We start from the raw sequence: 20,686 nt of genomic DNA on the forward strand, positions 1-20,686 counted from the left end.
CGGGACAGGGTGGAGGTGGGTCCCGGGACAGGGAGGAGGTGGGTCCCGGGACAGGGATGAGTTGGGTCCCGGGACAGGGAGGAGGTGGGTCCCGGGACAGGGTGGAGGTGGGTCCTGGGACAGGGAGGAGGTGGGTCCTGGGACAGGGACCAAGTGGGTTCTGGGATAAGGATGATTGATTGATTCTGGGACAGACATGAGGTGGCTTCTGGGCCATGATAGAGATAAATTCTGGGACACAGGAGAGGTGGATCTGGGACAGAGGCAGATGGATTGTGGGCGGGCCATCTCACTCTATGCTCCCAGAACCCACCCATGCAGTTTCCTTGGCGTTCCTATCACATCCCAGAGCCACAGTTAGCTTGTCTCCCCCAGGTCTTAGCTCAAACGTCACCTCCTCCAAGCAGCCTCCTTGGGGCCTCCATTCCCAGCTCATCAGGCCGCTGGACAGACAACTGTCCTGCCTGTGCTTCCCCTCCTGAACCCTACCCGCGGGTGATGGTCCCCTCTGGTTGGACTGTGGCTCTCTGAGGGCAGGGCGGGCCTGAGCGCTCACCGCGCACGCTCAGCGCAGCAGGCAGGGCCGGGGTCCCAGGCTGGCCCATCATTACTGTACTGAGCGAATGAGTTTCCCATGAGACTAAGAATCTGGTTTGATTTGCGGTTTTATTCCAAGTGCCTGAGGGCTTCAGAAGTGTGTGTTGAGTCCATCAACAAAGGAAAGAAGGCGTTAGGACGAGAGGAAGTGAGGGGAGTAAGTGAAAGAGAAAGAAAAGGAGGAAATGGAGCCGAAGGCAACTCAGGAACAGAGACAGAGGGAGGGGGAAGAGAGACACAGAGCGAGAAACGCAAGAGCGAAGGAAGCGCCGCGAGCCCTTCTCAATGAATGAGCACGCCTGCCGCCGCCTGCGCGCACCCTCGGGCTGGGGGGCGCTGCGTCTCGGGGCGCAGTGCCAGGACCCTCCGGAGCGGCTGCGGACCCGGCCTCGGGTAGCCTCCCGCAAGGCGAGCGCAGGTGCCGGGTGTAGGGGGTGGTCCCCAGCCCCGCCTCGCAGGCCCCGCCCCCGCCCGCAGGCCCCGCCCCCGCCCGCAGGCTCCGCCCCCCGGCAGCCCGGCGCGCGCGGCATTGTGGGAGTTGTGGTCTCGGCGGCCCCGCGGAGCGCAGCGCGGCGTCGGCACCGGCGGGGGCACCGGCGCGGCTCGGGTTCGGGCTCCGGCTCGGGCTCCCGCGGCGTGGGCTGGGCAGCGGCCGGGCGGCGGCTCCGCGGCTCCGGGCAGGGGGGCGTCCGCAGATCCGCGCCCTCGGGCGGCGGTGTCTCCTGGGTCCCGGCAACCGCCCGGGCGCAGGTAAGCTTCGTCTCCGGGGGCTGCCGGGGCGGGAGGGCGGCGCGGCCGGGCAGGGGTTGGAGGCGGGAGCCGGGCGGCTGCAGGCCCGCGGCCCTCCCTTCCCGGTGCTGCCCCCGCCCCCGCCCCCGCCCCCGCCGAGGATGCTCCGGGACCCGGGCGCCCGCATCCCGGCCCGGCCGAGGCCAGCGCTCGTGCGTGCTGAGCGCCGCCGCCTCGGAGCCCGGCATCACCCTCCCTAGACCTCCTGCTTCTCCTCCTCCTTCTCTCTGCCCCGTCGTGGCCCCTTCCTCCATCTCCCTCCTCCCCTGTGACCCCTCTTTTTCCGCCTCCTCCTCCTCCCGCAGCCCTCGGCGTCACCCACTTCCCATATTTCACGTGGTGACCCTCCTCTCCTGTCCCACGAATTATCAGGCGCCATCAACCTCCTTCCACAATCTTGATCTGATCGCCCACTTTTCCATCGTCCCATCCCCCTCCTGCCCTGACCTCCTGGTGGTCACCATCTGTGTTAACCCATCTTCAGCCCTCCCCTCTTTTCCCACTCTCCAGGGCAGGTGGGTGCTGAAAAGCTAGCCAAGAGAGGAGGAGGGAAGGTCCCCAGGTCTGCGCCTGAGAAGGGCTGGCCCCAGGGCAGCTCTCTGGCTCCTGTGTGGAGAGGGTGACCTGCATCACACACTTTGCCCAGGGCTCTGCTGCTCACTGGGTCTTCCAGGGTGACTTGGCTTCATCCTGAGGGTGAGCAGACACTCTTTGGCATTGGGCAGCCTCTGGGAATGAATATCTGCACTAGGTTGACCTGGTCAGGCCTGAGACCGGCTCTCCCAGGTGTTCGTGGTGTCAGAAGATTGGACTTGCTCACCAACTGGCCATGGATTTGTCTTCAATCCCCCAGAGCCAACTGAGCTGGAAGATCTGGAGTTGCATATGATTAAAGTGCAGAGCTGTAGTGAAATGTCCCATCCCTGATGAGGACAGAAATAACACAGATGACAATGAACAGATGCGTGAAGGAAGCTGGAAGGCACTGTGGTCACTGGGGCGTGGAGCTGTGGGGGGAGAGAATCTCCCTCCCCCTCCACTGGGGAGATGGGGAGTTCACTGGCTAGCTGTGAGGATTCAATGTTTGAAGCAATGCTTAATAAACTGCCAGTCACTCTACCAATGTAAGCGTTTCTTTTGTTGTCACAGTTCAGCTTTGAGCTTGTAAATCCACCTCCGGGTGCAGGGGCCTATTGGCATATTTTGGCTAAAAGTGACTGACAGCTATGAAAAGTCCTAACCTCAGCTCTCAGTGCTATTTATACTCTCAGGAAGAGGGTCCGAAGCTGGGATTCAGGATTATTTACATCTTCCTTTTGCTTACAGCTCAGCCATAGGGAGGGCTCATGGCTGGGTAAGGGCTGGAGTGCTCCGTGGAGAGGTTTCTCCATCATTCTCCCTGTTTTCTGTGTCTGCATTTTGCTTGACTTCAACTTAAGCGATTAGCAGGGCTGATGGGAACTAATGATTTACGGGTCCTTTGTAAATGATCACCGTCTCACTCTTAGAACATTTAAGGAAAACCTTTCCTCCTGACAGCCCCCGCTGAAAAGTTCCAGTTAGGGATTTAGCTCAGGGATGGGGGAAATCCTTTTAGTAGAAGTGCTTGGTGTCACATAGATGATTGTTTCACACTGAATTTCGGGAACTCGGGTTCTGGTTGGGAGGTGGCTTGCAAACAAACATCTTGCATCTAGATTTTCTTCCCTTTTCTTAAAGGGGTAACAGCTGCCAGTTTATGGTCTAACTAGGAGAGAAACAGGGCTGGAGGGGGTTTCTTAACCTCCAGTAAGTCAGAGCCTTTTCCTCTTCTCCTGAATCTGAGAAGAAATTGAAAATGTGTGAGAAAGAAAAAAAAACAACCTTAGCTTCTAACCTCCCTACTCTTGTATTTTTCCTAGAAACATAAAAAATTTCCATGAATATTCAGCATGTGTGTTTTTTACTTACTAAACATTATAGTCAAGTGATTATTCAACCGAAACTGCTAAGAAGCAAGTAGGCAGTTAATGAGCACCTCAGGTTTCCCTTTCATTTTTAGCTTAGCAAGTCTGGGGACCAAAAAACCACTTGACATATGAGGCAACAAGGGTGTCCAGGATTTACCTTTAACTGTTGGAAATCTGAGTCTTGGGAGACCCTTCTCCCAGGCCCCACCTTTGGAATGCTGGCTACTCATTATGGGATGCCATCCATCCTCACCATCACCTGCACATATTGGGTGCTCATTGTGATGTGATCTTGAGTACTGTCCGTCCCCCACCATGTATCTTCATCACGTGAGATAAGCTTCAACCCATTTCACGGATAAAGAAACTGAGGCCGAGGAGAAGTGATCTCCCCAAGGTTGGGATGAATACTCTTGGGGCCCATCTCTAGTTGGGGCTTTTCTCTGCTGTGCTGCAAGAATTTTCAGGCCTCATTTAGTCCCCAGGGAAAAGGGAGGGCACAACTTTTCCGTTTTGTAAGCTGCCCTCCCATATTCCTGAGAGAGAAGTGAGAGGGAAGAGTATGAAGGAATATTCTAAATGATGCTCCCTGAGTATCAGACTTGTAGAACCACAGACCTGGCCATTCTCATCGTGTTAGAAGAAGCAGGATGAACAAAGGCTTTTGGAGAATGCTGGGAAACACGGCTGTGGTTTTAGAGACTTAGGCAGCATGACATTCAGGCCCTGGTCATATTAGGATATTAGGACAATGAAGGTCCCAGGCCCTGACCCTAACCCCCGGCTAGGTAAGCAGCAAAGTACTTCTGGCTATTTTGGAGATGCTCTTGGCTGTGGGAAACTGAGGCAGGGGCCTGGCAGGGCTTTTATTTTCATTATACCTCCCTCGTTTTCCTTTCATGACCCCATGGGTGAGGCCCGTAGGAAGTGTCCACGTGGGTAGACAGAAAATGCCCTTTGTCTGTCACAGGCGTGGCCCCAGAGTGCCCACTTCCTCTTACAACTTGGTATGAGCCCAGACTCTGTCAGAAGGGCACCAGGGATGAAATAAGGATGAAGAAATGCTTGCAAACAGAAAGTGAAATGGAGGATATGCAGTTGTTAAGTCCCTTTGCCATTTTTAAGACGCTTTTGAATCCAGGATTCTTTTGAATAAAAGGTCCAGTGATTACAGAAGTATGAGCATTGGTTACGTACCTGTGATGAAAGAGCGCAGCAAAACGGATAGACGTGGGCCTTGAAGTCAGATAGGGTTTGTTTCCCTGCCCTGGTTGTATAACTCTCGTGAGTTATGTAAGTACTCTGGGCCTCAGTTTTCTCATCTGTAAAATGGGGATAATAGCACCTCCTATGGAGGGTACAAAGATGGGGCCACTGTAATTACAAGCAATACTTGATGCAGATGGAATGCTACTGGCCTTTTGGGGAAATGAGGGGTGACAGTAGAATGGGGAGAGAATACGCAAGATCGCAAAGTGTGACCTCCACCACCCAGGATCCTGCAGAATGACCTAACAGGTTACATTTCAGTTGAGGACTGTTCCAGGTGTAAAATTGATGCTGATTTTTTTTTTCCATCCCAGGTTTGGTCTTTCTAAAAAATTCCTTTCACAGGGGCCAGCGGCACTTGATGATGTGACAAAAACCAGCCTCTTCAACCCCACTGCAGTGACTTTTGCCGGAAGTGGAGCGGTGGGCACGGCCAACCTTGTCGTTCATCAATGCCACCCCTGGCAGGATCTGAGCATCGGTGGCCGCCATGCCCCCCCCTGCCCCAGCCGCTCCTTCCCCCCCACGCTAACCTGCATGGTGTGGGCGCCCTTGGGACCCCCGAGGACTGATTGTCTGAACTTGCTTCACACTCCCAGTAAGGACTCCCCCAACATGTCGCTCGAGTGGCTGGTGGCCTGGAGCTGGTCGCTGGATGGCCTGAGGGACTGCATCGCCACCGGCATCCAGTCGGTGCGGGACTGCGACACCACCGCCGTCATCACCGTGGCCTGCCTCCTGGTCCTGTTCGTGTGGTACTGTTACCACGTGGGCAGGGAGCAGCCCCGGCCCTACGTCTCCGTCAACTCCCTCATGCAGGCTGGCGATGCCAACGGGCTGCAGAACGGCTACGTGTACTGCCAGTCCCCCGAGTGCCTGCGCTGCACCCACCACGAGGGCCTCAACCAGAAGCTGTACCACAACCTGCAGGAGTACGCCAAGCGGTACTCCTGGTCCGGCATGGGCCGCATCCACAAGGGCATCCGCGAGCAGGGCCGGTACCTCAACAGCCGGCCGTCCATCCAGAAGCCCGAGGTCTTCTTCCTGCCCGACCTCCCCACCACGCCCTACTTCTCCCGGGACGCACAGAAACACGACGTGGAAGTGCTGGAACGGAACTTCCAGACCATCCTGTGCGAGTTTGAGACCCTCTACAAAGCTTTCTCAAACTGCAGTCTCCCGCAAGGATGGAAAATGAACAGCACCCCCAGCGGGGAGTGGTTCACCTTTTACTTGGTCAATCAGGGGGTTTGTGTTCCCAGGAACTGCAGGAAGTGCCCACGGACGTACCGCTTGCTGGGAAGCCTTCGGACCTGTATTGGGAACAATGTTTTTGGGAACGCGTGCATCTCTGTGCTGAGCCCTGGGACCGTGATAACGGAGCACTATGGACCCACCAACATCCGCATCCGATGCCATTTAGGTATGTTGCAGGGACGGGGGTCTCCAGGCATGCGCATCTGTGAGCTCAGCCCCTCACTCACGGGAGTCAAAACATCGCGAAAGCCCCAATGGCCAGAATCGTGCCTTTTCACATCCTTCACTGCACTTTTAGCAAAAACGGATGAATTGCATGTAAACAATTTTGACAGCAGAGATTGAGTCAAAAAGAAATCTTGTGATCACTGCAAACCTAATTTCTGACAGCAGCTCTGTGCAAAGAACTTTCTGCAGTGACCGAAATATTCTCCATCGTCATTGTCCAACATGGCAGCCACTAGACACGTGGGACTAATTAAGTGCTTGACACGTGGTTCCTGTAACTGAGGAACTAAATTGCTAATTTAAACAGCAGTGACACATACGGCTAGTGGCTACATATGGGACAGTGTCGTTCTAGAGCCAAAGACTTGTTAAAATGATTACCCAGGTTGGTAATGATGCCCAGGAGGCTGGGAAAGATATTTAAGTGCCTTTGCAGTCATCAAGGATGAAATGATCCTTGGTGCTAAGCTTGTTTTACTCCGATTCTGAGAAAATTGGTCGTATGTGTACTGTGTGTGTGGTGGTTTTGCAAAGCCTGGAGTTAGAGTGCCTTTGTTTGCATCTTGGACCCATCATGAGCTGTGCTACTTTAGGCAAGTCACTTCACCTCTCTGAGCCTCAATTTCATCATTTGGGAAGTGGAGGTAAAAAGCTCTTCCCCTAAAGAGTTATCCTGAGGATTGAATCAGATAACGTGTATTGTAAAGTATGTATGCACAGAGCCTAAAGTAGAGCAAGTATTCAATAAAAGCAGGCTTAAAACACCTTGGGGCCAGGCGCGGTGGCTCACGCCTGTAATCCCAGCACTTTGGGAGGCCAAGGCGGGCGGTTCACAAGGTTAGGAGTTCAAGACCCACCTGACCTGGTCTCTACTAAAAATATAAAAATTAGCCAGGTGTGGTGGCACATGCCTATAATTCCAGCTACTTGGGAGGCTGAGGCAGGAGAATCACTTGAACCCGGGAGGTGGAGGTTGCAGTGAGTTGAGATTGCACCACTGCACTTCAGCCTGGGCAACAGAGTGAGACCCTCTCTTAAAAAACACACAACAACAACAACAACAACAAAATCTTGGTCATGGAGATACTTCCCCAGAATGCCTTATTCCTGGTGAGTGGCATCACTGGTTAGCATCCCAGATCAGAGGGTGCAGAGAGAGCCTTGGCAGCGTCCAGCTTTAGGAAGTTCGTGAAGCTGCCTCAGCTTCAGAAGGGAGGAAGGAAGAACAGCAGGAGGAACCTGGTGCATGGGTTGGAGCAGGAGTTTCATAACCATGTTCTGCAGAGGAGCCTCAGGGCTGCCTGGGAAGGAGCTTGAGCTGGCGGCCCGAGCCCTCTTCACCCTCAGCAGCTCTGCTTCTCCTGCTGTCTGTGCGGTTTGGATGGAGGATGTCACTGCATTAAAAGGAGAAGAAGAAAGAAAGAAATATAACTGAATTTGAGCAATTGACATGGTAGGAACTTCAAGAGTAAAGTTCCTGGTCAGCCGTGAGACTTCGAGCAGGGTCCCTGAGTCTCTCTCTGCCTCAGTTCTTCATCTGTAAAATGGGGAGATGGGATTTAGGTCACAGGATTGTTGAGAGGATTAAATAAGTGGCATCTTACATGGCCACTTGGCAGGGTGCCTGGCACGTGATGGCATTTGATGAATGGGAGCTAGTGGCTGTTATCAAGGACGGTGTTGGACCATGTGAAAAATGATCCCTAAGACATGGTCCCTGCCCCCAGGAAGCAGTGGGAAATGAACAGGCTTTGGAAGCAAATAGATCTGGACTCAGGTCCTGGCTTCGCCCCGTGTACTGAGTGACCTTGGGCAGGGCTCTGAACCTTCTTGAGCCTCCGTCTTCTCTCTAAAACAGAGATAACGATTCCCATTTGCGGGCTTTTTTGAGGAGTGGGAAGTCACGTGTAAAATGCTTGGTAGGTAGAGGGCAGTGGACAGTGAGCTAATCTAAGTGACAGGATGATCATCTAAGTGGACAGTAAGCTAATCTAAGTGATAGTCATTAGCAAAACTGCTGTGCGAGGCCCCAAGCCTCACTCGGCTGCAGACAGGGTGCCCTGGGGAGGTGGGTCTGATACCGGAGGATCCCCAGATAGAAATCAGGCGCCACCAGGGTGGAACGAGGGAGCAGAGCAGAGTCGTCCCCTGGGGCTTGGGGAAGCCAGGTCTAGGCTTGCTGGGGAGGCCAGTAGTGTGAGCTGAAGTTAGACAGGTCAGATGGAAGCAAACCTCAGAGGGCCTTGATGCCAGGCTTGGAAATGGAGGCTGTGGGCAATGGAGAGGGATGCTTTTCTTTTGAAAGGTTTGCCTTTCTGTATTGTTTTAAAGCTTCAGAATGACATGCAGGGAAGGGCATTTGAGGACTGATGTGGTAGAATTCCAAACAGGTGTGTTGAGTAGGAAGCAATGGTAGCAAGGAAAATCTGGGGCTTGCTTCCTGTAGATTAAGGCCTGTTGTTTATCTGTACGACATGCATGCATGAGGGGTGTGTGTGTGTGTGTGTGTGTGTGTGTGTAAAACATGCCCACACTGTGGCCTGTGGCTTGTCATTCCCTTCTCAGCCCAGCTAGGTACCTACCAGGAAAAGTAGGCCCTCCATATTCCAACAGACGGCAGGAAACCTTCTTGGAAGACGTCCCACTGTGGTGTGGCTTCTTCTCCACAGCCAGGGCGAGCTCCCTGGTTGGGTTTTCCCAGCATTTACTTCTTTACACTGTCACACCCGCATTAATATTCACCAGGAAGGAAACAAAGGTGTGTCAGATTTACATGACCTTGTGTGTTGACAGAGAATGAGGTCAGAAGCAGGATAAGCCTGGTGTGGAACTGGCGGCCACACCTCTGCTGGTTACCTGGCCGAAGGTGGAGGCAGCTGCAGTTCCAGAACCGTGCTCTTGAAACGCCAGTGCTTTCTCCTATTCCGCCTTCTGCCTGAGCTGTGACTGACAGAGTTGTCCCTGTGGACCACTGAAGTCCCAGCCACTGCTCCTCATGAACACAGCCTGTTTGCTCGAGACATATTTGCCGAGCCCTGCTGTGAGCCACTTCTAGAGACGGCATCACCCAGTCCCGACTTCATACGGGACCACAGCACAGCTCCAGGCCCACCCCTCACTCAGCATCGTACACAATGCTGGGGTATTCCAACTGCATTGCTGCAAACTTACAGAAAACCACCTCTGAAACTCACCAGGCAGATGTTACCAGGGAGGCAGAGATACTCCATGAAAATGCATGAGTATCTTCAGCAAACTGCAGCTCAAGCAGCACAATTAGTCTCTTGTGTTTCTTTTCTGCATGTCATCAGATTTCTAGGTGGTCTAGCTGGGTAGTAACAGTGGATCAGCTCATGTCCCCCTTGCCCATCCTGAGGGCCTGGTTGCCAGCCACCTGAAGTGGGGCCACTGGTGGACAGAGCCTTTCTCTACCCTCCTCCTGCCTCCTTCAGGGCTCAGTAGGGACAGAGCAGCAAACCTTGAGGCATAGAGGAGTGCATGGGACTAATTGAGGCCATGTGTGGGCCTGTCACTGTCCCCAAGAGCCACTGGAATGATCTGTTTAGGGAAGAATTGAGTCCTTCTGCCAACTAAACCGGTCTGTGGGCAACAGGCAGGAATGGGGGTAGGAGCAGAATGAAGGGGAGGTGGAGAACGAGAAGCAGGGGGGTGTCAAGCCAGCAGGGCAGGCCATTTTTCTGTCGCACCATGGTGCATGGTGATGAATCATTTAGTGGCCCAGAGAAAGGGGAGCTTCTTTCTGAAACCCCTGGGTGGCTGTCCCTGCAGAGAATTGCCCATTCCGAAAGGCCTTCACCACCTGAACTAGCCAGTAGGGGCACACACAAAAGGAAACGTAGCCTGTGGGGCCGCCCATCTGAGACCTTTACAACCCTGACTCCCCAGCTGCTGTTCACCAGAGCGGGAAATCATGGTACCTGTCAGAATGGGCAGTCTCAGCTGATGTAATGAAATGTACTATTGACAGTTGAAATGTATTATAATAGGGTTCTCTTAGAGGGACAGAACTAACAGGACACATATGTATATATATATATATAAAGGGGAGTTTATTAAGTATTAACTTACATGATCACAAGGTCCCACACTAGGCTGAGGAGCAAGGAGAACCAGTCCCACTCCCAAAACCGAAGAACTTGGAGTCTGACATATGAAGGCAGGAAGCATCCAGCACTGGAGAAAGATGGAGGCTGGGAGGCTGGGCCAGTCTTGCCTTTTTATGTTTTTCTGCTTGCTTTATATCCACTGGAAGCTGATTAGATGGTGCCACCAGATTATGGGTGGATCTGCCTTCCCCAGCCCACTGATTCAGATGTTACTCTCTTTTGGCAACACCCACATAGACAAACGCAGCATTAATACTTTGTATCCCTCAATCCAATCAAGTTGACACTTCTTATTAACCATCACACATATTAACTACAAGAAAATCAGCAGTCATCCAAGCACAGTGGCTCATGCCCATAATCCCAGCACGTTGGGAGGCAGAGGAAGGTGGATCTCTTGAGCCCAGAAGTTCGAGACCAGCTTGGCCAACATGGCGAAACCCCGTCTCTATTAAAAATACAAAAATTAGCCAGACACGGAGGTGCCCACCTGTAATCCCAGCTACTTGACAGGCTGAGGTGGGAGAATTGCTTGAACCCTAGAGGCGGAGGCTGCAGTGAGCCGAGATCACACCACTCCACTCCAGCCTGGCCAACAGAGTGAGGCTTCATCTCAAAAAAAAAAGAAAGAAAAAGAAAAATTGAAAAATGCACAATCATTTTGATTCCTCCGTTAGTAGTATAACAGCTAGCATTTATATCATTGCGTCCAGTTTTATAACAGCTTGCTCTCTGGAGCCAGGCAGACTCAGCAATGCTAAATGGTAACTTTGTAGCAGGTCATTTAACTTCTCAGTTACCCCATCTGGAAAGTGGGTGAAGTGATGTCTGTAAAGTGTTCCTTTAGCACAAGGCTGAGTAGGAAGACACAGTAGGCCTTCAGTTATTGGTAACAAGGATAAAAGTCCCATAGCAGCCCTGGAAGGTTCAGTATGCTAATGTCCCCCTCTTTACAGAGGAGGAGGGTATGGCTCAGAGAGGCTGAGTAACTTGCCCAAAGTCACACAGCACATAAGGGTCAGAACCAGTGATCTGTCCCCAAGTCCTCTGTCCTTCTCTCTCCTCCATGTGGCCTCTTTATTTGAATTATTACTCTGAGCATACTTCCTGGAACCATTATTTCTGGTTCAAAGAATACATTAAAATACTCTGGCTGCTGGAACGAAAGCTATTTCATTTCTGTGCTAAAGGACATTAAATCAGAGGGGAATGCCAACTAGCTCAGGGTCATCGTGGTCACAGTCACTGAAGACAGATGAGACCACCACCCATCCCAGCTCCTCTTCCAGGACTCTGGTTCCCCCTGGGGGGCCTTCCTGAGGGCTGTTGGGCTGACCCGGCCGCTTCTGAAATCATTAGACAGCCACAGTGGCCCCTTCTTTTATGGGCATCAAGGTAGTGATGGTGGCCAAGTGTTTCTGTAGACTCTTGAATTGGAAAGGGAGGCTGAAGCTCTGCCATGGCAGTGTTCCAGGCAGAGCCCACTGGCCTTTGAAGCATATGGTTTTTTGTTTTTTTTTTTTTTGAGAAAGATCTCGCTCTGTTGCCCAGGCTGGAGTGCAGTAGTGCGATTCGTCCAGGCTGGAGTGCAGTGGCACAATCTCAGCTCACTGCAACCTCCGCCTCCTGGGTTCAAGCAATCCTAGTGCCTCAGCCTCCCAAGTAGCTGGGATTACAGGCGTGCACCACCACACCTGGCTAATTCTTGTATTATTAGTAGAGACAGGGTTTCATCGTGTTGGCCAGGCTGGTCTCAAACTCCTGGCCTCACACAATCTGCCTGCCCCTCAGCCTCCCAAAGTGCTGGGATTACAGATGTGAGCCGCTGCACCCGCTAAGCATACAGCTTCTTACGAAGGTGCCAGTCTGTTTCCTCTGGAAGCTCAAGGATGACCTTAGGAGTGTCCTCCAGTGTCCCAGAATGTGGCCAGATGAAGAGCATGCCATCCTCCAGCCTCAAAATGGATTAAAAGGCTAGAACCCAAAGAGGAGAACACTGTGAGCCTTTGCGTCTTTAATCGCAACTGAGATAGTCCTCGAGGTGAGATTACAGTGAACAGAGTTACTAGGCAAGGCAGGGTTCTAAACCCAGCCTCCCTTGATTTCTGGAGGTCCCCTGGTTGGGCTTCAGGAGTCTCCAAAGTATAGTGCAAATGTTGATCTGTGACTTTCATCACAGGAATCCATGACCCAGAATAGATGAAGCCAGTGAAGGAATGGATTTTTGCCAAGAGCACAGTGAGGATCTAGGTGGTGGCTTATAAGCAACAGGAATGTAGAACTCATAGCTCTGAGGCTAGAAGATCAAGACCAAGGTGCCAGCAGATTTGGTGTCTGGTGAGGGCCTACTTCTGGTTCATAAATGACACCTTCTCACTGCGCCTTCACATCATGGAAGGAGGTGGCCAGGTGCAGTGGCTCGTGCCTCTAATCCTAACACTTTGGGAGGCTGAGGTGGGAGGATAGCTTGAGGCCAGGAGTTTGAGACCGGCCTGGATAACATAGCAAGACCCCATCTTTACAAAAAAAATTTAAAAATTAGCTGGGCATGATGGTGCATGCCTGTAGTCCCAGCTACTCAAGAGGCTGAGGCTGGGGGATCTCCAGAGCCTCGGAGATCGAGGCTGCAGTGAACTATGGTGGAGCCACTGCATTTCAGCCTGGGCAACAAAATAAGACCTTGTATCTAAAAAAAAAAAGATGTCAGGCCAGGTGCGTTGGCTTACACCTGTAATCTTAGCACTTTGGGAGGCCGAGGCAAGCAGATCACTTGAGGTCAGGAGGTCGAGACAAGCCTGGCCAACATGGTGAAACCCCATCTCTATTAAAAATACAAAAATTAGCCAGGTGAGGTGGCGGGTGCCTGTAAGCTGCTCCAGTACCTCCCAGCTACTCCACAGGCTGAGGCAGGAGAGTCACTTGAACCTGGGAGGTGGAGGTTGCAATGAGCCAAGATTGTGCCTCTGCACACCAGCCTGGGCAACAGTACAAGACTCCATCTCAAAAAATTAAAAAAAGGAGGTAAAGAAGCTTCCTTGGGCTTGTCTTTTTTTTTTTTTTTTTTTTTTTCAGACATAGTCTCACTGTGTCACCCAGTCTGGAATGCAGTGGCACGATCTCGGCTCACTACAACCTCCACCTCCCGGGTTCAAGCAGTTCCCTGCCTCAAGCCTCCTGAGTAGCTGAGATTACGGGAGTGTGCCACCATGCCCAGCTAATTTTTGTATTTTTAGTAGAGACAGGATTTCACCGTCTTGGCCAGGCTGGTCTTGAACTCGTGATCCACCTGCCTCATCCTCCCAAAGTGCTGGGATTACAGGCGTGAGCCACCATGCCCGGCTGGACTTGTCTTATAAGGGTGCTACTCCCATTTATGAGGACCCTGCCTTCATGATCCGATCACTTCCCAAAGGCCCCACCCCCTAACACTGTCACCTCGGGGGTCAGGTTTCAACACAGGAGTTTTGCAGGGACATGTGAATTCAGAGCACAACCCAGCTCCAGAGGGGTGAGGCAGGTCAGGTGCTTTGGAAGCCAGAAGCTCTCAAGGCAAGTCACCCCTGCCTGCTGGCCTTCCCTGAAACGTGCCTGCCTTCACTCTCCTTTCTCTGGTTTTCCTACAAGGCCTGAAAACTCCAAATGGCTGTGAGCTGGTGGTCGGGGGAGAGCCCCAGTGCTGGGCAGAAGGGCGCTGCCTTCTCTTTGACGACTCTTTCCTGCATGCCGCGTTCCATGAAGGTGGGTGGCTGCCTTTCCCGTTTCCTTTTTGTTTTGTTTTTCACTGAATAGACTTTGTTTCTTAGAGAAGTTTCAGGTTTCCAGAAAAACCGAGCAGAAAGTACCAAGCAGCCACCTTCATATCACCCCAGAACACAGACACACACATACAGTATTGATGCGTTATTATTACCTAAAGTTCGTAGTTGACATTCAGGTTCGCTCTTGGTGTTGTCCATTCTTTGGATTTTGACAAATGCATAATGACACGGGCCTCCCATGACAGCATCATACAGAATAGTTTCACGGTCCTAAAAATTCCTGTTTAAAGATCCCTCCATCTCCCCATTTCCTTTTGTCCACACTGCTCAGAAGCCCATGAAGCCATGTGTCTCTTCTCAGTTAGAGAGGAGGTGGTCTGATCCGAGCTGAGGGAGAGGATGCGTCCCCGCCCCCAAAGCTGAGCATGTCGGGTTCGGCCCTGCCTGGATCCTGGGTCCTGGCTCCAGGGTGGTTTGAACCTCTCCTCTCACCCCTCCTTCCCCCCAGGTTCAGCAGAGGACGGCCCGCGGGTGGTTTTCATGGTGGATTTGTGGCATCCAAACGTCGCAGCGGCCGAAAGGCAGGCCCTCGATTTCATCTTTGCTCCAGGACGATGAGACTATTTCCCATGCTGGAGTCAGCGAGGGGGCGAGGCGGGGCCTGGGCAGACTGTGGTCACATCCAGCCTCCACCTGTGTTATGATTCCAGGCTTGGAAACCTGCCTCCGCGGAAAGCTCTGAACTGGGATTTTATATCATGTCGGGTCTCTCTTTCCTTTGGTTATTGTAAATGGAAACTTTTCAGCTTGTACTTCCTTCGATTTTTTTTTTTCCTTCCAATCATTTGCTTCAGAGATTCCTTTCTGGCCTGATAGCGCATTCGTTTGATTCTGTGACCAGAGACTTAGTGGCCTTGTAGGTTGTCTTATGTTGCTACTTGGTTTTCTCAGTGCTCTGAAATAGAGTAACTAAATGGTTATTTGTCTGAATGTAATAATGTACAATTTCTTGTGGTCATCTTAAAAAAAAAAAAAAAAACTCAACTGAAAACTGCAAACCAGGGAGCTGGAGAACTCGGCCTCTGAGGCTGCCACACAGGGGACCGTTCAGCCACCTGAGGGCAGGGGGAGAATCTGTGGCCCCCACACCCAACTGGCTTCAGTAGCTGGGTGAAGAGGCTGCCAGACACACAGTCAGGGTGGCGCACAGTGTCCAGGCCCAGGGATACCGTCACCATCGCTCACCTCACCCTAAACCTTATCAGGTCCCTGGAAGGCAAAAGCATTCAGCCGGTGGGACTCTTTAAACGCGGCTTTCCCGCAAAGTTGAAGCTGGTGTCCCTCAGCGCCAAGCTGCGGCTCACACACATCAGCCACGGAACGTGTGATCCGCTTACCTCACTGCCTACAGAAACCCTACTGCCAAACTGGGCCTGGAAAATTCCCAGTTGTAGCTGTTTTTGAGTCCGCGGTGATGCACCTTCAGACCACCAGGTTGGCTGTCAGGAGCTGGAGTAGCATAAACCCGCGCTCACCCAGTGACCGTCGGGGAAAGCCTTGCTCTGGCAAAACTGGAATAATCGATCTGACCAAAGTTTCTGTTTTGCTTTGGCGTTCTGTTGCCTCTGATTTTTTTTTTTCATTTATTTGTCTGTACATAAATGTTCAAACACTAGACTCGGAGATAGTGGAAGGATTGACCCTGTGTCTTTGTCACGGCACAAAGGTGTGCACTGCGTGATGGGGGTCCAAGCCAGTGTGTCAGTAAAGATGGCTTGAGCCCAGGAGTTCGAGACCAGCCTGAGGAAGAACCCGCAAACCCCGACAACCCGTGGTCACCGTACTGGCTTGCTGGTCTCCTGTGAAGAACACGCAGCTCTCTTCCCAAAGGAAAAGGTCCCAGGAGACCAGTTTGAGGCACTCAGTCTAGAAATAGCCTGTGTTAGCTGATGTGTGAAAGCGCAGCCAGCCAGCCACACTAGAGATGCCTTTTCTGAATAATGTATCATGGGCGGTGTCAGATTTATAAAGCTGAGGAGTGGTTTAGAATATAAAGCTGGTCGCAGGTACAGGTCCAGTGTTTAGATCCAAATGGAAACCAGCAGCTTCTAAGAGGTACAGCTGTCCAAAGAAAACACGATCTGAAATGCACCAGGCAGTTCCTAGCAAGTGTGCAGAGGACACGTCTACATTTGAGTGGAATGTCTATACAGATACCTGTCAGCGATGAGAATGCGGGAAAAGGCAGACATTTCAAACACACCTGAAGTCTTTTTACTCATTAAGTATCTTGTTAAAGAATCACTGAGGTGCATGATTTCTACACATCCTGACTGCTCTGCTCCGTGTTCACAAAACCGACAGCACGTGCAGGTACCTGGCTACCTGCATTCCTGTGACGTGGTTGGGGAACGGAAGATAAATAAAGGATCTTGCTGAAAACCAGAGTGAAGTGGTGAGGTTGTCTGTTGTAAAGAAAGACTGAGGCCAGGCTTGGTGGCTCACACCTGTGAACCTAGCGCTTTGGGGAGCTGAGGCGGGAGGATCATTTGAGCCCAGGAGTCTGAGACCAGCCTCAGCAATATAGTGAGACATTGTCTCTACCACAAAACAAAAAACTAGCTGAGTGTGGTGGTGCACACCTGTAGTCCCAGCTACTTGAGGGGCTGAGGTGGGAGGCTCACTTGAACCTGGGAGGCGGGGGCTGCAGTGAGCCGAGATCGCGTCAGTGCACTCCGGCCAAGATGACAGGGCAAGACCCTGTCCAAAAAAAAGAAAAAAGACTTGGCAGGCAGAAGCAGGCAGTGACTTTGAGGCTCTTGTATTTTGAGTCGTGTCACAGAGACAGGTGGGTCACTAGGATTGTGGATAGTGAATGAAGCAAAATGTCCCAAAGTGATAGGACCAGTGGGTTGAGGGCACAAGAGCAATCTAGGGTATGTGAGGGAGCAAGAGATGTCAAACTGGGCAAAGAACAAGGACTCTGGCTTCAGAGAAGCTGAGGATTCAGGACTCCATGTCAAGAGTTTGCACCCTCGTGACTTTGGGCAAGTCCCTGAGCCTCTCACAGCCTCAGTTCCCCCTCTGTGGGTATGTGCAGTACCTGGCTTATAAAGGGTACTTGACAATGTTGTCTCCCTTTCTGCCACAGCAGATTAGAAAAACAGTGGAAGAGGAAGGGAAGAGATGGGAAATATATCAGGGCAGCAGTGGGTGTGGCCAGAGAAGCCAGTGGCTAATTTCAACTGCCTGTGTCTAATCACAAAGGAAGAAGCATGTCCCTCAGTAGCTACATTTTTCTTTTTTTTCCCCTTTAGAAGAGAGGGAGACAGGGGGTCTCCCAGCCAGGAGCCCCGGAGCAGCCAGGCTGCCGGGTGTTTTTGCTGGCAGGCGGGGTTCCAGCCAGCAGTCCTGGCTGGGCTGCTGAGCTGCCACAGCGAGCGGAAGAGAAGAGCGCCACTCGCCTGGGATCGCAATGTTTCTCACCCTCCTCAAGTGTGCATTGCCAACTAGGCAACTGTTAAGCTAATTTACATGTTGTAGCTCTGGAGGCTCAAGGTGAGAAAGGGGAGCCAGCCGGCTGCAAACGGGAATCCTGCCTTCCACCCGAGACAGCCTGGATTGGCCTCAGGCTCTCTCTGTTCCTGTGTACTCAAGGCCAGACCAGTCACTGTTTATACAAGGTCACACCCCAAGTCTTCCGATCCCAAACCCTTTTTCCCAGGCATCTGCTCATCAGCCCCCAGAGTCCGCCAGATTGTCTGGGTTCTGTCCTTGGTGACAGCCACTAACACCGAGTGCTCCGTAGCATACCCTGGGAGAGAGGAAGAGTGAGCCTGGTGTGCTGGTCCTTGCATTCAGCTGCACGATGCAGTCACCTGGGAACTTGTGGGAAATCCCAGTGCCCACACCCCCTCCCAAAGCATCTTTTTTCTTTGCACTGGGAGTGGGGTCCAGGCGTGGGTCCTTGTTTTAAACATTTCTGGTCATGATTCTAAAGTGAGGCTCGGGCTGAGGGTCGCTGCTGTGAATAGGAAGAATGATGAGGTCTTTGAAACCAGTCAGCCTGGAGGTGAAATTCTGGGCTATGCTCCTGTCGAACACTGGGCAGGCCACCTAACCTTGGTCTCTAGAGGACAGCCACTGTTTTTGTTGTTTTGAGACAGAGTCTCACTCTGTCACTTAGGCTGGAGTGCAGTGGTACAATCTCGGCTCACTGCAACCTCCACCTTCTGGTGATTCTCCTGACTCAGCCTCGCGACTAGCTGGGATTACAGGCACCCGCCACCACACCAGGCTGATTTTTGTATTTTTAGTAGAGATGGGGTTTCACTATGTTGGCCAGGCTGATCTTGAACTCCTGACCTCAAGTGATCTGCCCCCCAAAGTGCTGTGATTGAACCACCGACAGCCATTGCTTTTAACCCTATCCTGCCTACAGTACCCTGATAGGCCTCTTGCAAGATCCTAACATCCCCATGCTCAGTCCGTGGGTCTCCAGGGCTGGACCCATGACCCAGATCTAACCAATCAGTCTTCCAAACTCCATGCCGCTGTGAGTTTGGGTCAGGGCTGGGCACGTGATCCAAATTCTTTTGCTGGGACCGCTGCAAAAGGCCACTTTTCATTGGGTGGGCGGTGAAGGGAAAGAAGCTGAGAGAGAAACCCACGGAGGCAAGCAGGGCCTACGGCTGTGGAGACCACGTGAGTCCTGAACATAGCTCTGCCAGAAACCAGCTCTACCTCTGGACTTTTCTGTTGCAGGAGTCAACAAATGCGCTTTTTATTCTTAAGCCAAGTTTGCGTTGTGGTTTCTATCCCTTGCCACCAAAGGCCCTAATCTGCTCTGTGAGCGTCAAGTGAGGTTTCGGTAAGATACTATTACGTCGTGGTCTGGGTGGATCGGAGGGGTGCTCCGTACACATTGTCTGTTTTTGTTCTTCTGAGACAGAGTCTCACTCTGTTACGCAGGCTGGAGCACAGTGGCGCAATCTCGGCTCACTGCAACCTCCACCTCAGTGATTCTCCTGCCTCAGCCTCACAACTAGCTGGGATTATAGGCACCCGCCACCACGCCTGGCTACTTTTTGTATTTTTAGTAGAGATGGGATTTTGCCATGTTGGCCAGGCTGATCTCGAACTCCTGACCTCAAGTGATCCTCCCCCCAAAGTGCTGGGATTACAGGCGTGAGCCACCATGGCTGGCTGACAGCCACTGCTTTTAACCCTATCCTGCCACTCGTGTTTACATTGTGTAAATATGAGTAGCAGAGGGTAAGCACAAAATGAGGTCTTTGAGGACCGTCGTGCCTGCTGCCAGCAACCTTCCGTAACATTTACCTCCCCAACCGAATCTTGCTAACCAGATGTAAACACAGGGAACAGGACAGAATAAGGCCACATATTTTAGAACTGCTGACAGATGGCAGGGAAAATACTCAAGCAGATTGCAGCATTAGGAGGCGGGAGGCGGCACACATGGGCATTGGTTTACTTTCCGCCTCTTTCCCAGGCACACACGTTGCTTCTAACTTCTGGGTACCTGCCCTTCTCCATGTCTCCCCATGCCCCATGCATTATCCACCCCCAAGTTCAAGGTAAGGGCACTTGCTTCTTTGAGCACAGAGGGCACTGTGCGCCCTACGGGGTTCCTTCCCATCCCTTATCCTTGTCCACTGCACATTTAACACATGAGAAAACAGGCTCAGAGCAGGCTGTTGACGTGAACAAGGTCACGTGGCCGGCTGGAGGGCGAACTGGAATTGGACGCCAAGTATCCAGGCCGGCAGCACAGCGCATCTTCTGCGGTCTGGACACACATCGAGGCCTCACTTCCTCAGCATGCAGAAGGACCGCCCCCGCCACACCCCCCGGGTCTTTCTCCCTGTCCCAGGAGGCCGTTTGCCTTCTCAGAACACTCAACAGGGCACTCCATTTTCTGAGGGCCCGTGATAGGCTAAGTCCTTATATACATTCCTTCTCCTGTCCATTTTAAAGAAGAGGATACTGAGGCTCAGAGAAAGAAAAGCGACTTGCCCCGACTTCCAGTATAAAGTTGCAGAGCTGCGATTTGAACCCAGCTGTTTGACACCAAAGCCCATGTGCTCCTGGCCACAGCCACAGGAGCCGGCCCAGCCTGGGTGGGGAGGAAGGAGGCACACTCAGTAGAGGACTTGCCTCCGTCTCTTCCTGCCCATGGGTGCAGCCGCCCAAGCCCCACAACCCTTTCCTTGGGGTGCTTGACCCAGCCGCTAGGAAGGCAGGGCCAGGGAGAAGAGTTGGAACTCTCGGCTTGGACCTCAGCATGCATAGGCAATCATAAAACACCTCCTGGCTCTTGACAGGATTCCAAAGCACTCTCTGGGTTTTATTCTCAGGGGAAGTACAGCTAATTTCAGGTTTGGACATTTAAATCCTGGATCAACAGAGAAGGTGTCCTGTTTTCACCTTGAAGCCCTTAAAATCTTCACTGTAAGCTTCTCGAACTCAACAAATATGTTGAAGAAAGAAAGATCTAGAGTATGTTTTATTTCTCAGCTAGGATGCGGAGCGTGGGTCTGACACCTGCCCTCCCCCGTCTCCTCACAGAGAGCTGGGTGGTAGTCAGAATAAGCAGCAAAGCAGGGGCCAAGTGCTTCCCTCACCCACCGTCCTTTCTCCAGGAGCAACAGCGGGTTCCGGGGTTGGTACAGGCGTGTGTGTGTCAAGAGCA

The 20,686-nt window shown here is 52.2% G+C and overlaps 1 protein-coding gene across 2 annotated transcripts; it reads left to right on the forward strand.

The window, feature by feature from the left end:
- The first annotated feature begins 413 nt into the window (after positions 1-413).
- On the forward strand, positions 414-16,419 carry ASPHD2 (aspartate beta-hydroxylase domain containing 2). Of its 2 annotated transcripts, none has more exons than XM_032256712.1 (4): positions 414-754; positions 4,919-6,027; positions 13,841-13,954; positions 14,483-16,419. In XM_032256712.1, the coding sequence occupies exons 2-4, from the start codon at positions 5,142-5,144 to the stop codon at positions 14,590-14,592; spliced, it is 1,110 nt and encodes a 369-aa protein (XP_032112603.1). In that variant the 5' UTR covers positions 414-754; positions 4,919-5,141; the 3' UTR covers positions 14,593-16,419. The 2 variants fall into 2 exon arrangements, with proteins under 2 accessions (XP_032112603.1, XP_032112602.1); XM_032256711.1 differs by lacking the exon at positions 414-754 and adding an exon at positions 1,152-1,347.
- The last annotated feature ends 4,267 nt before the right edge of the window (positions 16,420-20,686 follow it).

Source organism: Sapajus apella, unplaced genomic scaffold (genome assembly GCF_009761245.1).
Source record: "Sapajus apella isolate SASKATOON/1434 unplaced genomic scaffold, GSC_monkey_1.0 scaffold95, whole genome shotgun sequence".
NCBI classification, from domain to species: domain Eukaryota; kingdom Metazoa; phylum Chordata; class Mammalia; order Primates; family Cebidae; genus Sapajus; species Sapajus apella.